At 44.4% G+C, this 16,179-nt stretch overlaps 3 protein-coding genes; all 3 read left to right on the forward strand.

Moving 5' to 3' along the window:
• Positions 1-11,655: 11,655 nt before the first annotated feature.
• Positions 11,656-12,956, forward strand: RCC_00967 (uncharacterized protein; the record flags this gene model as incomplete). XM_023766189.1 has 3 exons in its annotated part: positions 11,656-11,709; positions 11,779-12,305; positions 12,359-12,956. The coding sequence occupies 3 exons, from the start codon at positions 11,656-11,658 to the stop codon at positions 12,954-12,956; spliced, it is 1,179 nt and encodes a 392-aa protein (XP_023621957.1).
• A 690-nt stretch (positions 12,957-13,646) lies between these two features.
• On the forward strand, positions 13,647-14,496 carry RCC_00968 (uncharacterized protein; the record flags this gene model as incomplete). XM_023766190.1 has 3 exons in its annotated part: positions 13,647-13,726; positions 13,782-13,908; positions 13,960-14,496. 3 exons carry the CDS (start codon positions 13,647-13,649, stop codon positions 14,494-14,496), a joined length of 744 nt encoding a protein of 247 aa, XP_023621958.1.
• Positions 14,497-15,261: 765 nt separating this feature from the next.
• Positions 15,262-15,863, forward strand: RCC_00969 (uncharacterized protein; the record flags this gene model as incomplete). XM_023766191.1 has 2 exons in its annotated part: positions 15,262-15,541; positions 15,595-15,863. 2 exons carry the CDS (start codon positions 15,262-15,264, stop codon positions 15,861-15,863), a joined length of 549 nt encoding a protein of 182 aa, XP_023621959.1.
• Positions 15,864-16,179: the final 316 nt, after the last annotated feature.

Consider the following 16,179-nt stretch of genomic DNA (forward strand, 5'->3'; position numbering starts at 1 on the left):
ATACTCTTTTACTCTACCCCTAAAAATCTGCGAACCTCCGACTAATATTTAACAGAACGCGCTTATACTAACCTTACGGCGGTAGCTAACCTTCTTATTATTAGAAACCTCCTTATCCGTATCCGTATCCGTATCCTCTACTAGAATAAATACCGCTCGTTCGTTTTACTCCGTATTCGCCGCGCCCTCGAACGATAGTAGCGTATCGAATATAGCTAAGTAAGCGTTATTATTAAACTACTACTCGTACGAAGATAACGCTAGGTTATCCTATAGATAGATATTAAGGGCTTAATCGTTATCCGAATTATTAATAAACTCGCTCTAAGGGATATTAAAATTATTATCTATAGTAGTAAGGCTAGCGGCGGTAGTAAGGCCGGAGCGATAAGAATAATTAGTAGTAGTAGATAAGAAGCCGGTAAAAACAGCGCTAATCGACTTAACTCGTTAATTAATAATAATAATACCTCCGGTAGCGACGATATAGATAGTATAGTAGTAAGAGGGGATAAGGAATAGTAGGAAAGATTAGAATTAGTAGTAGCGCTACTAAGCGGGATCTACTACGTTATTTCCGGCCCCCCTAGCTAGCTACTAGCTCTACCTTTAGATTCTACCTTAGAATAAGGACAGCCTATAGCCGCCGTACCGTCTAACGTTTTCTATTACTTAATATAACTATTACTTAATATAAGTAGCGTCCGCTAGGCTCTATCTATATAGACACGGATATAGCCGTAGAGGTTTTATATATATTAGCTAGCCTATATAGGAAAGGTATACTAAAAGTGTTACGGGCGAGTAACGTATATATAGGAGCTTAGGTAAGGTTTTAATTAAATAAGTTCGATAGGGAAGAGAACTATCCTCCGCGAATTCCGACGTAAAGTACGCGGATACTAAGCGTTCTATATAGGCTACGCCTATACTTTAGCCTTAGGGCTTCGCCTATTATATTACCCCCCTCCTCCCTTCCCCCCTCTCTTTTCGGTACGGAGCGCGGAAAAATATTCTCGGGCTCCGGCCGCTTACTTTACTACCGCTCTCCGCTTTATAATTAGGTAGCCGTATACGTATATATACGCTTCCCGTCCTTCCCGCGTTCCGCTCTTACTTTACTCTATCTCTCCGTATTAGAACCGTCGGACTTAGGCTAAAAGGCGCCGCTAACTTACGATTAGAGTTATTTACTACTACCTTACTCCGCCTTACTTTACTATTTACTATACCGCTCCGCTACGTATATATAGCGGATCCCCCCCCCTCCCCTCTTTCTTTCGTTAGCTATACCTTTACTAATATACGTATTATTACCCTTTCTCCCCTTCCCTTCCTCTTAGGAGGCACCCCCCTTTCCCCCGCTCTCTATAGTTTTTAACCGGTTTCCTTAGATATCTAAGCTAAACTATATCTACTATATTAGCTACGCTAACTCTAGGGTTAATTATATTACTTAGAAGGTAAGTCCCCGGACTCCGATACTTTTCTTACGCTCTCCGCTAATATCTTAGTCTTCCCGTACTCGAGCCTATAAGTCGTACTCCGACCGGCGTTAACCTTATAAGGCCCTATATATATACCCCGGGTTCCGACCGTTTTACCTCGCTAACCGTAGTATTTAGCCCGTCTCTCTACTATACCGTATACGCTACCTAGACTAGAGCTAAGGATAAGGAGGAAGTATAAGATATAGCCCGCTTCCCGATCGTTTTCTATCGGCTTACGCGCGTTTTAGCGAGATTACCTTTAAGGACCTTAAGACCGCTATTAAGATTATTAAGCCTTTAAAGATTCTAAAGCTCTAGATGCTACTCCCTCCGTAAGTTCTTCGCTCTCCGGTCCTTTTCCGTCGCTAACCGAATTTTAGTTATATATATAATACTTTAAATATTACTATCGACACTAAGGCTATATAAGCCTCTCTTACGTAAGTTTACCCCGTTCTCCGCTACTTTTCTATTACTAACCGTAATAGTCCTAGTAGTCTAGTTCCTACTCTATAGCTAGGAAAGCGCCGTTCTTAGCCTAAGTAAGTAGTATTTCGGTCGGGCTCCGTAGGAATAACCCTAGAGCCCGTAAGTCTCTCCTAGTATATTTAAGAAATAAAATGTTACTATTATAAAACGTCGGTTCTCGTCTCTTTTTCGTCGGTCTCCCGTAATTTCTATAATCTCTAATAAAAAGTCCTAAAAGTAATCGTATAACGCCTATATCCGTAACCCGTTCCCCGGGGGCCGTTAAATAACGGCCGGAGTCCCCTAAATCGCTCTAAACTCTAGTAATCTTATACTCTACCTTTTATTCCTATAGTGTCCCTTTCTAAGTCCGGCGTTTAGTCGTCGCTTTCCCCTATTTTTCCTTAGGGCCGTTATTCTCCGCTACGTCGCCGTATTAAGTCTTAAAAAGGTCTAGAGCTATAGTATCCGATAAGTTTTTTAAGGGTTCCTATATAAGCTCGTAGTATCCGGCCTATTTTACTAGTACTTCCCTTCCCTTTCCTCTATTTTAAGGTTTGTTCCTAATATAGAGAATTTGCTCTACCTCCTACTCGTTATAAGTCTTAAATAGTACTAGGTCCGGCTATTTATCGTCGGACTCTTATCCGGGTAGAGAGTCGCTACTTACTAGCCTTAGTTTATTTAGGTAGAATATAGGGTAGATATTCTTAGGGAGCCCTATTAACCTAAAGGATATCGGCGATAACACTTCGGAAATAGTATACTTTACGTATCTCTCTACTAGACTCCTCTTCGGCCGGTCGGTATCGTAGTTCCTTAAGTCGAGCTAGACTTTATCGCCGACCTTATAGACTAGTACTAGTTTACGTAACTTATTTACGGCTTCCTCTTATTTTTATACGGAATCCGCTATACTAGCTTAAGATAAGGTAGTAATTTCCTTAATCTTTTCTACGAATTAAGCCGCTCGTTCTACGGCGGCTAGCTTCGGAGAATCGTCGTTCTCCGGCTCTAGCGCTACGGGCGGTAGCGCCTTATAGCCGTAAGTAGCGAAGAAGGGGCTTATCCCTAGTCCCGCTTAATATCTCCCGTTTAGTACTAATTATACTACGGGGAGCTATCGATTCTAGTCGGATTACTCCCTATTAATATAGTTCCGAAGGTAGGCTTATATTTCCTAGTTTATTCTTTCCGGGCCTCCGTCCGTTTAAGGATAGTAAGCGGAGCTTAATCGCTAGGTTACGCTAGTAAGGCGGTATAGGGTCCTCTAAAAGGTACTAGTCTAATTCGTTCCTCGATCGCTAGTAATCGTACGTAGTAGGCCGTAGTRTCGTACCTAATAYTCTATAAAGTTCTATACGTAGTCCTCCGCTTTTATACCGGAYATYRCTTATAATACGACGAACTTACTTAAGCGGTCCTTAATTACCTATAGGTAGCGGTTACCCTACGAGTCTAGTAGATCCGTTATAAAGTCTATAGAGATCTCCTAGAAGAACCTTTTAGGGACCGGTAAAGGCTTTAGGAGTCCGTACTTATACTCTCGCTATACCTTATTCCTTCCGTAGTAATCGTAATTACGTAGGAATTGCCTTACGTATTTCGACTATAGAGGCTARTARAACTACCTTCCTACTAATAATACCGTAGAGTCCCGCCTAGRGTAGCCGTATACCGGCGAATYRTARACGGACTAGATTAGCTTCGTCCGGAGCGTATCTCCTYRTAGCGTATCGTAGTCCGCTACTTTATATTCGGATTCCGACGMGATTAGTACTCCGGGYACCTATAGTTTACCTCGGTATTAGAGCCTCCCTTCTTTATCGAGGGAATAGTCGCTAGCTTATACTTTTAACTTAATATYGCTAGGTAGCGTTCGGTCTCCGTCTTAAACTACGCGGCGTACGGCTTAGTAGACGTAGTCGCTCYTTTCCGCTTCCTYCTATAGGGCGTTTAATTCGCGTTCYTAAAACGGTCCGTTRGTTTCCGAYRGTATCTCTYYRGAGGTCGGCTATTCCCTAAYRGGAACGAGTTCTTATCTAGCTATATCTCGGAGGGAGCTAGTCGTARCTATAACKRCGTCCGTAGCTTCTTCTACGGKTTTAGGCTAATCCTTTAYRGAATCCGGGTTTAAGAATCGGCGGAACCTCGAACGTTTATCGTCTTACYTAAGRGTATCTTATTCTCTCCTYRATAGGGCGTCCGGTATAATTACTTCGRCTCCCGGCCGGTATACTAGAGTAAACTAGAATTACGCTATAAATTCYACCTATYTAATTTAGCGTTCCGATAACTACCGTTTTACTATAAAGTACTCGAGGTTCTTATAATCCGTCTAAATCGTAACGGACCTATACGCTTTAAGCTCGGAAGTNTAGGTAGCGTTCGGTCTCCGTCTTAAACTACGCGGCGTACGGCTTAGTAGACGTAGTCGCTCCTTTCCGCTTCCTTCTATAGGGCGTTTAATTCGCGTTCCTAAAACGGTCCGTTAGTTTCCGACGGTATCTCTCTAGAGGTCGGCTATTCCCTAACGGGAACGAGTTCTTATCTAGCTATATCTCGGAGGGAGCTAGTCGTAGCTATAACGGCGTCCGTAGCTTCTTCTACGGTTTTAGGCTAATCCTTTATAGAATCCGGGTTTAAGAATCGGCGGAACCTCGAACGTTTATCGTCTTACTTAAGAGTATCTTATTCTCTCCTTAATAGGGCGTCCGGTATAATTACTTCGGCTCCCGGCCGGTATACTAGAGTAAACTAGAATTACGCTATAAATTCTACCTATCTAATTTAGCGTTCCGATAACTACCGTTTTACTATAAAGTACTCGAGGTTCTTATAATCCGTCTAAATCGTAACGGACCTATACGCTTTAAGCTCGGAAGTCTAGAATTTTAAGTAGGAGATAATTACTAGTATCTCTTTATCGTAGATATCGTAGTTAATCTCTACTTTATTTAGTTTTCGCGAGAAGAAGCCTACGGGTAATAGGACTCCGTCTTAAATTTATAGAAGGGCGCCTCCTATCGTAAATCCGCTATAATCGGCTTTAAGGAAGGTTTTTCGCGTTAGATCCTAGTAGGAAAGTACCGGAGCCTAATAGTACGCTACCTTAAGTTTCTTAAACGCCTCTTCCTCCGCTTTTCCCTAGGAGAATAGCGTTCCCTTCCCGGTAAGCGCTATTAATAGAGCGGCTAGCTCTAAATAATAAGCGATAAATATACGGTAGTAATTCGCGAACCCGAGGAATCTACGGATCTCCTTCTAAGTTTTAGGTCTTACCTAGTTTCTTACTACTTCTAGCTTTTCTAGGTCGGGTTCTACTCCTTTTCTATCGGTATAAATAATAAACCCGAGGTACTTTACCTTCTTAGTTACGAACTCGTACTTCCCGGGGTCTAGGTATAGGCCTCCGTCCTAAAGTACCTAGAGTACTTAACGAACCTTCTAGAAGTAGTCCTCTTTTATTCCGCTAGAGTAGATAATTATATCGTCTATATATATAGAGTAGAAATCGTCGAGAAACTTTCGTAGTAGCCCGTTAATATACCGTTAGAAAGATGCCGGAGCCCCCGATAAACCGAATAGATATACTAACTATTCGAACGAACTAAACCGTATACGGAACGCGGTTTTCTCTTCGTAACCGCTAGCTATACGAATATAATAGAATGTAGCTACGACGTCTACCTTCGTAATCTACTTAGTATCCGATAAGTTTCGTAAGGTCTCTAGGATTAACGGTAGGGGATACCGATCCGGCTTCGTTAACTTATTAAGTACGCGATAGTTATAGTAGAACCTTAATCCCCCTCCGGGCTTCTATATAAAAAGTACGGGGGCCGCTACTAATAAAGTAGAAGGACGTATATATTCTTTCCGTATTAAGTCGTCTAAGGTCTTTTATAATATAAGAAGTTCGTCCTTCGATATACTATATAGCGGGCTCTAAGGTAGTTCTAGTAAGAACCCGTCTAGTTCTTTTTAGAGTTCGATTTAGTAATCGTACTCTCCTTTATATAAAGCTAATTTATCCGCTTTCCGCTCGAAGAATAATAGGAGTATATTATAAAGCTTTAGAGGTATGCTCTTCTTTAATTCTTCGAGAGTCCGAGGGTTCTTAGTTTTTAGAGCCTTCTCGATATCCGCTAAATAAGTAGCGGCTAATATAGTAATATCGTCGACCTTTAAGTAATTATTTCCTTTCTTTACCTACTTCTATAAGATTCTATAATAGAATCGGCCCTTATCTAGCGCGGTTCTAACCTTATTCTACGCCTTCTAGGGATTTCCTAAAACTAACGGGAAGTTTAAGTCTAGTACGATATACGCGTATATAACTTAATTATATCCGTCGATTTTTATCTAAAGGGCGACTACTCCTTCTATCTYRGCTTTCTTTATACTTAAAGTAGCCTCTTTTACCTTACGTTTCTTACGACTTATAAAGAGGAGTCCGAGTCCTTCTATAAGGTCTCCGTAAATTATAATATAGTACTAGTAGCCTTTATCGATAAGAGCGAAGCTTTTAAAGGTTTTCTCGAGGACTATATTACTATATATTAGGCAACCGTCTATTATCTTCTTTACTTCGCTCTATTCTACTACTATTACTTCCTTTACTTCTAGTTCCTAACTCTAAATAGGAGTTACTCTTTTCTCGACTCGTTTCCTTCTTAGTCCGACCCTTCGTAGTCGGACTCTAATATTAGCCCGATAGCTATTATATTAATCTACGTCGCGGGGCGGATAGCTAGGGCGTATAGATAATCTTTTACTAGGTATCCGCCTACTCCGTAACGGAAGTAAAGCCTTACTTATCGGCGTTTATCTCGCTCCGCCTAGGTTACCTATTTAGCTTACTATTTCCCGTTTTCCTTACGGTCTCCGTTAGTTCTTAGTCGGTTTCCGCCTAGTCGAGTAGGGGCTATTACTACGTCTCCGTTAGAGTCGACGCGATAAGTCGCGGGTCCTAAGTAAGAACGAGTAGTAACTATTATAATAGTACTACTATCCGAGTGTTTTTCCCTCTACCTTTTATTCGAGGATTTAAACTAGTCTATCTCCTTAAGGTTAGTTATAATCCTTTCTACTTCCTCTACGAAGTCGTAGTAGTCCGTTAACTTCTATATAGGGGCCGTATACGTACGTATTAGGTTCGAGAAGGTATTCTTTAGATATCCGATCTTTATATCGTCGGCCTAGCTCTATCCGCTAGTACTTAGTAGGAGTCCGTCGAATTCTAGCTAGTAATCGTACTATAGTTAGCTAAGGGAGTATCTAAGACTCGTAAGCTATTTTAGGGCCTTTACTCTCTCGTTACTATCCCCGAAGACCTTCTCGATCTACGTAAAGAAAGCGTCGGGATCCGTCGCTTCTACGGCTAGCTCCGCTTCCTAGAAGTAGCGTATCCTCGCTCTCTCCCTCGCTAGGAGGGTATCGTAGATAGAGTTCTAGTAGTAGTCCGCGAAGAGCGTTAGCTTAAGGCCGAAACGTACTTAGTAGGAGCTTTTTAGCCTAAGAAGGTAATCCCTAAAAGTATCGGCTCTACTATCCTAGGTTAGCGGTCTCTAGTCCTTTAGTTCTAACGGTTCTCGTACGGAACCCGCTTAAGTTAGCGCTAATACCGATTCTATAAGGTTCCGTATTATTATACTTATAGGGATGTCGTCGTTAGCTAAGCGTTCGGATCCCGCGCGTTCTAGCGCGGCGCGCGTAGCGCTTAACTCGGCTTCTATAGCCTATTACTTAAGGTATATCTGTTCTATAGCTCTACGTAGCTCCGTAGTAGGTTCTACGGATGCTTTCCGTCCTAAACTCTTATTATCCGGGAAGTTCCTTCCGGTATCCTAATCCGAAGGGGTAGTTATCGTAAAGCGATCGAACTTAATATTACGGGCGAGTAACGTATATATAGGAGCTTAGGTAAGGTTTTAATTAAATAAGTTCGATAGGGAAGAGAACTATCCTCCGCGGATTCCGACGTAAAGTACGCGGATGCTAAGCGTTCTATATAGGCCACGCCTATACTTTAGCCTTAGGGCTTCGCCTATTATAAAAAGTTACTATTTTTCGAGCCCTCTACTATCTTAACTTAATAGTATTATAACCTTATAACTATACTACCTTATTACGTCTATATAGGCTTAAATTGTAGCCCTCGTTTTAAGCTGTCTAATAGTATTTAGTTCGTAATTTTATAATACGTAGTTAGTATATATTCGGTAGATACGTAGGCCCCTCTAAGGATTAGATACCTCCGGATCCCCGTATCGTCTCGTTAATACTAATATTACTTTATTACTACTACTAATACTATACCGCTATAGCTATTACGCTACGTAAGGATAAGACCGATAGAGCTATTAACTCGTAGTAGAAGGGCGACCGCGAGAAATACGCTACGTAATAGGCCTACGCTACTACGTACGGAACTACCGTATCTACCTTTAGTCGACGACTTCGTAAATTAACTAGGTTACGTATAGAGGCTGCTATAATTAAGAGCCGGTTATTACGAGCCTTACTACTAGCCCTTTAGAACTATATCGTATAGTTAGCAAACTATAGATTTCCTCCGAGATATAGTATAGTTAGGAGGCTTACGATAGGGCTTATAGCTAAGATAGCTAGTAGCGATAAGCCTATAGTCCCTATAGGTAAATACTAGGTACGGAGGTTTATTTCGAAGTCCTCTATACTCCGTATAGTGTATATAAGAGCTATTAATAGCAACCGCTACTACTACGAGAAGAATCCTAAGAGCTACTCTAGATAGTTTAAACTCTATAAGGCTATACGCGAGAAGTACCGTATTACGCCTACGAATACGTATAATATAGACGAGACCGGCGTTACCCTCGGTATTATTACTACTATAGAGGTAGTAGTAGTTCTATACCGCTAGAAAAGAGCATAGTTAAAATAGCCTAGTAATCGCGAATAGGCTACTATAATACTATCTACCTCTATAACTAGCGTACGAGGGCGTGTTTACTTAATTATTAAGGGAGCTACCCTTAAGCTAGGCCTATTACGCGTAATAGATAGGGCCTTATTTAACACGAATAGCCTCGAAGGTATAATTATAGTAAGTAATAATAGCTAGAGTAACATTAGCTACGCTATCTAGTAGCTCTTTTAATAGAATAAGGATATACTACTAGCTCTTAATAAAAGCAGTAAGCGGCCGTATAGGCTCTAAATACTTAATAGCTATTACTTATACGAATTACTCGAATTCGTTAAGTACTACGAGAACGAGCGTATTATCCTACTCTACCTACTACCTTACGCTATATACCTACTATAACTACTTAATATAGCTAGATTTRATCACCTAAAGAAGCTATATAGTAGGCTCGTCGCTAATAGTGCCTATATAGAGTAGAATATAATTAATCGTAAGGCCTTTATTTAGATATTTGTAAAAGCGTATAACGAGTCGTTTACGAAGGAACGGCTAATTAACGCTTTTAAGGCTACCGGCCTACTACCGTTTAAGCCTAAGCGTGTATTAGCTAAACTCGCTTCTTCTAAGCAACCTTATCCTCCGGCTATTAAAGTTACTAACTATAACTCTTAATAGCTAATTTACGAGCCGTTTACGAGCTTACTAGGCCCTTCGCTAGCTAGTAACTACGTATTTAATCGAGTGCTCGCTTACCTCGTATCTACGCCTTAAACGCTAAGCCGTTTACGTACTCGAATATTACTCGAGATAGCGTACGAGCGGTAGAACGCTTAGATTATACTACTCGAGTAGGAAAACGATAGGCTACGTACGCTAGTAGGTAAGAATTAACGGATACGTAAACTAACTATTAAAGATAGCCTTAAGAAGGTTAATATTAGTAAGGTTATTAATAGCGAGGCTATTCGACGCCTTAAGGCTAAGCAAAWTAACCGTACGGACCGTATAACTATACTAGCTATTATCGCTTAAACTACTAAGGAACGGAAGTAAGAGATTACTATAGCGAAGAAGCTCGTTACTAGCGAACGTATCCGTATAAATAAGCTACTTTTAGATACTCGAAGGAACCTATAGGTAGTAGATATATAACTTAAGCGAATAGTAGCCGTATATAAGAAGCTAGCGAAGGCGAAAGCGAATTAAGCTAGCTAAGCGACTACTAACTTATAATACGCTATTATAGCTGCTCGCTTATTTATAGAGTTATAGTAAGAAGTAGTTAACGAGCTTCTTACTAAGTAAGCCCTCGTAAAGGCGGATAAGGCTAACTTAAAAGAAGTAGTAAAGGCCTACTAATACCGTAAGAAAGAGAAGCTAGACCTTAAGTTCGCTACTACGGAGGTTATATGTAATCTAAGGGTTATTTTAGACCGCTATACTAACTATATTAATATATAGTAAGACTATATAGATGTAGAGGCTCGTAAGTAGGCTATACGTCTATTTAATAAGCTAACTAGCGAGATTAATAGTAGTAATAATAAGCTATTTAACGGAAGCGATAGTAGTAGCGATAGCGATATACTATTCGAGTTTAATAATAGTAAGGCTAGTAAGGCTAGTTACTAGTTTAATAGCTAACTAAGTAATACATTACTAAGCTTACTACTACTACTAGCTATATAGTAGTAATAATACGAAGTAGAATAAATACTAACACTTACTTAATAACTATTAGAGCTAATAACCACTTAATTACCGGCGGTAGTTACTATATTAAGCCTAGCGGACGCCACTTGCATTAAGTAATAGTTGCATTAAGTGATAGAAAACGTTAATGCCGATCGTTGATCTTCGCGAATCGCAACTCTGAAATTCCACGTAACAAGCAGTAAGACGTCTAAGACTGCTGATGGGTTCAATCGGTGGTGCCTAGCATCAAGCTCATATCGCCGAGTTGGTAAGCTGTTCAGTGAAAAAGCAGCAATGGAGACCGCGTGATAGGGGGCAGGATGCGGGATACATCGTGCAGGATCCTTCGCGTCTCCTTTCGGCGTCATTGGAGCCGGCCTTGATGTTGAAAGTCCCGCATCGCGAGAAGAAGATGGCATTTTCTGTATTTCAATTGCAGAAGAAGATCATATGCAGGCCAGGGAAATCGATGGAGTCTTCCCGGAAGACGCATGTTTGTTGATTCCGTCCTGACAATGGAAACATCGAAGCGGAGATCAGCCGTCGACTCAGTCTCGCTTATTATTGGTTGAGAGATCGGGAGCTAACCCTATATAGGCGTTGGGCCCGGTTTTTCAGGGAGGTCGCGTGCTATCGTGGTACCCTCAAGGTAAAGTACGGAGTAACTTACACTCGAGAGGAAGGCGCTGTGGACAGCAACTGTGTACAAAAGGTGGCTCTTACAACTTCACTGGTGGTTCTGTACATTACATCCACCCAACCAGATCTATCACTGCAATATCCACAATCTTGCCCCACACGCCACGCCTCATTTCTCTGAGTTTGGTCTTCTTCGTTCTGGGGAAATCAGGCTTGTACCGTTTCACCTCTGCGGCTCTGCTTCAACTCCGATCCTCCTCCCCACCTCCGTACGCGCAGCCCTCGAACCTGTACATTCTTCTTCCGGCGACAATACCTTTGTCATACGATCATTCCGCGCGCTACCGCTCCTCCGCCTCACCCCGCGAGAACACGGAGCCCGCAGGGCTGTGCTAGGAGTGAACACACGTCAAACGCGCAACATTGGTGGGCAAGATGGTGAACGAAACAATGCCAGATCTCGGGCACCCACAAAGTCAGGCGCGAGAATGGTTTGAGCCATTGGTACGTTGTGCCCGGCGTCAGCGTAACGCTGCAGAGTGCTGTGCCGCAAGCTGACATGTTTCTCTCCAGCTCGTGGTCACAATCATGGTCACATCTTTAATAGTCAATCGAGACCGAGACTTCAGCCTGTTTCCCGGCCGCGGCGACGACCTGAGCGAGTCCCTCATGAAACGTGAAGACGAGTTTGGCAGCTCCTCATCCAGATCCGCCAGCCCAGATGGACCGAAGAACAGCGTGGACTTGCAGCGCTCCGAGTCAGGTCCAATTGACAGCGCGAAACTCAACATACCCAGTCGGATCCTGCAGAAATTCCCCTTCCTGGTCGAGATGTTCTACTGGGCTCTGAATTTTGTGGCCTACTCCATGACCAAGAAGATTGGCGCAGGATTGTATGACAGATATGGAGGCCATGCAGTGACGGAGATGGCCCAAGATCACGGCATTGCCATCTTGAACATTGAGCACAACTCGCCGCTGAGCATCTTCTTCCCTGTCACCGAAGTCGACTTCCAGCAGTACCTCCTTAACGGGCACTTGGGTGTGATGACCATCTTCAACCAAATCTATTCCCTAGTACATATCCCAGGGACTGTAGCGTGAGTACCTTGGTCTCGTTTTATTTCAACGATAAGATCTAACATTTGAACAGCTTTCTTTCTTGGTACTATTACGTGGCGCCAAACTTCGACACCTTCGCCATCGTTCGCCGAACCATGACTCTGGGTAACTTCGCCGCATTTGCTATCTTCAGCTTCTACCCATGCATGCCACCTCGACTTCTCCCAGAATCCTTTGGTTTCAAAGACACTGTCCGCCAGGAGCACGCCGAAAGTGTCTGGGTTGGTGGATCCAACGTCAACCAGCTTGCGGCCATGCCCAGCTTACATTTTACATACGCCTTCATCATCGGCTGCACTTTCCTCTACCAGTCCGGCCTCCTACAAAGACTACGTGGAGGTCGCGGCATGCGATCGCCGCTGACTTCCTTCGCGTACGTACTTTCGGGAATCTTCTACCCGATCTTGGTGCTGAGCGTGATTGTCGCAACGGCAAACCACTACTACTTGGATGCCGTTGTTGCGACTTTCAGCGTGACAATGAGTTTCCTCTGTAACCGCCTCTGGTTGATTCTCCTCCCCATTGAGAGCTTCTTGTTGAAACTCCTGCGCTTGAGGAAGCCAAGACCGTCCACCAGGAGAGTGTCTGCACCGGAGCGGTCAGTCGGTGCGCTGGAGGGGATGGCTTAATTAACGACACGCGTTGCGTGGAACTCGAGGATCTGTTCCTCCACATGGCTTTGCAAAGCGGGCATTGGGTTTTGCATTTCGGACGTTTCTGGCAAGAGCTGCCTGCGTTCATGATTAATTAACGGATGGGAGTCCCGTTGTAGATGAATCTCGTTGCCTCCATTTCAGCTCGCGCGTCTTTTACGAGAAGAGCGGGGTGGGGCAAAAGTTGTTGAATGCAGAATATTTTATGAGAAGAGACGGCTGATATTGGTCGGAGAATGAACACTTTTGACGAATTGCTCTTCCTGGACCGTGGTACTTTCAGATTGGAAGAACTGGACCTTTCCGCGACCAGCCTAACGTGTGAAATGAAGTGGACCAGCTGCAGTCTTGATGTCTGTGCACTGAACTTGCGTGACTCCTTGGTATTGGTCAGATGCGTCAACATGAAGAGTAAGAGCAGGCGAACGAGTGGTGGCCTCCCTGGCAAATCACAGCCACAGCCTCATCACGAACTTTGGAAGACAGAGTCAAGCAATAGTCGTGGAGACGTTCAAAAGCACAAGCCGCCTTTGATTCACTTTCTGCTGGCCGGGCAGGTCTTAGCGCGCCTATTTCCCGCTGTCCGCGCCGCGACCCGCACTTCACTTCACGCACGAAGCATCTCTCCATTTCCTTCCCACGTCATACCAATCACATCGCCCCAACATGGCTAATGGAACGGTCATCGCCGCCTCGCCCGAAGAGGCTCCGCCACCATACAAGCCAATGGTGGACAGTATCGCGAGGTCAGCGAACGAACGGGGAGCGCACAACACYCACGTCACTAATTTGTGCCGACAGCCTGTTCGACGATCCGAAGTACAGCGACTTCGAGATCGAATGTGGAGACAAGATATGGAGGGTTCACAAGAACATCGTTGGCAGTCGGTCTGATGTCTTGGACAGAGCCTTCAGTGGTCAATTCAAGGTGAGCAGTACGACACCGACCGTCGGAAGATACCAGCTGACCCGCGACTAGGAGGCAAGTGGCAACTTCATCGCTCTGTTAGACGATGAGGGTTGCGTGGTGAGAGAGATGCTTCGATACATCTACACGTCAGACTACCACGACGAGCATTACCTGTGGCCCTCCGACGAGGACGACGAGAATTACTGCTACAAACCGATGCTCTTCAATGTTCTCATGCACACCACCGCCGACAAATATAACATCCCAGCTTTGGCAGACCTGGCCGCCGCAAAGTTCAAAGCACGCGCAGTCAAGGAATGGATCACCGAAGATTTCGCCAACGCTATCGAGGAGATGTACGATACAGCTCCCGACAGTAAGAAAGCCATGCATGCTTGTGCCGTCAGCACTGCTGTCGAACATGCCCAGGACTTGTATGAGAACAGATTGTGCGGGAGATTTCGCGAGGTGGCGAGCAAGACGCCCGCCTTTACCTCTGCTTTCGCGGCCCGGCTGGTTAGTGAACAGGGGAAGGCAAAGCGGGAGCGTGTAGCCACACCGATGAAAAATGTCTTTCGCTCAGCTAGGTCTCCTGACGCATGGTGAGGGACCATGGGCCTCATCGGAGATGGAGCGCCTGGCAAGAGAATGTTCGCGGGCACGCGGATATGTGACCAATGCGAGACGAAGCTCGAGTAATTGGCTAGTCGTACTGAATGGAAGAAACGGAGCGCTATGCCGCGAACCGAGAACGCATAGAAAGGACACGGCTTTTGCTTTACCATCACGGGAGCTGCGAGACGAACTCGAGGTTTGGCTTCGAATTCACTCACGTACATCAAAACTAGTTACAAATCCATAACGAAGTACAAACGATGAGAACAGTATTCGATCTTTCTCTTCCATCGGATGCAGTTTTGATACTGCCCGTTGCTCTGGGCCATGGAGAGTTCGGCACCTCCAGAACACGAATGCAACGACCAAGTCGTCGTAAGCTTTTTGCTCTTTGTCGACGCCATCATTCCAGAAATAGGAATCGCTCCAGTGGTTGTCGTTGCTGGAAGGTGTATGTGGAGCAACGCCAAGTCTCTGGATGCATTGGCACATGCCAAATGCGCTTGGCCTACGCTCCGCCACGTTTTCGAAGAACCAAATCTGGCTGATCGTTCTTTGACGATAGAAAATCACTTCCGATTGCAGGTTCGCTTCCCCTTACCAAACGTAGTTGGGGTGGCTGAGTGCATCGAAATGGTGTTTCATGTTTGGGACGCACAATGTTGCTGAGTGTATAAGTTCACCGATCAAACCTTCTAACAGCAGCGTCTCACTATCACGAACTATCAGACTATCATCCAGAGACAGTCAATCACAATGCACGGCACTACCCTACTCATCTCTTCTCTCGCTCTCGGATTCGTCCACTTCACTCGAGCCAACGAGGGCATTGAATTCGATGATGTGCCAAACCAATGCCGAGACGTCTGCACGCCAGTCGTAGAACTCTCCGAATCTTGCGACAATCAATCGTTCAGCAGCAACGATCGCGAAATCCAATGCATCTGCACTGGTCAGAACATGGCCACCGCGATCCCGGATTGTGAGGCCTGTATCCGCCCCTTTTGGCAAGGCAGTGACGACGATGACTACGATGGTCTGTAACAATCAATAGTCTTTAATGAGGGTTCAACGACTGATATAAAACAGAGACAAACAACCTACTGCGCAGATGCGGTCTGACTGCCGCAAGCGAGACGTCCAGCGGAGCCTCAAGCTCAACATCGATGTCTACTAGCACTGGTTCTTCAGCCAGCCAGACTACTTCTACATCATCCTCGACTTCGACAGATGCTTCCGGCTCTCCAACTGTTGTCGCTCAGACGACGACTTTCGATGGAGGAGTTGGCGGAGCATTTGCTACTCCTGCCGCTGGCGTTGGGCTCGCTGCCGTCATGGCGGTTGTGGTGGCTTTGTGAGACGATGATAATGATGAGATGAATAAGACAGGGAGCGATTTTGATGCCTAGATGAAATACCACACAGCTTATGCCATTTAGAAGGGCGCTTCTCCCTCCACTTCATTGGCAAATTCAACGTCACGACCACTTTGAATCCCGTATTATTGCCGATATCATAAATCTTGCTCTTCGAGACTTAACGAACTATCATCCTGGTTGGATTGAAAAGAATAAAGCGTGGTGGTATGCCGCAACATGTGAAGCTCCTCGATACTTGAACCGGCCATATCGTCGCAGTGTTACTACCCCAACCCTAACCCTACCAAAACACCCG

The sequence above is a fragment of the Ramularia collo-cygni genome, assembly GCF_900074925.1.
Source record: "Ramularia collo-cygni strain URUG2 genome assembly, contig: RCC_scaffold01, whole genome shotgun sequence".
Classification (NCBI taxonomy): domain Eukaryota; kingdom Fungi; phylum Ascomycota; class Dothideomycetes; order Mycosphaerellales; family Mycosphaerellaceae; genus Ramularia; species Ramularia collo-cygni.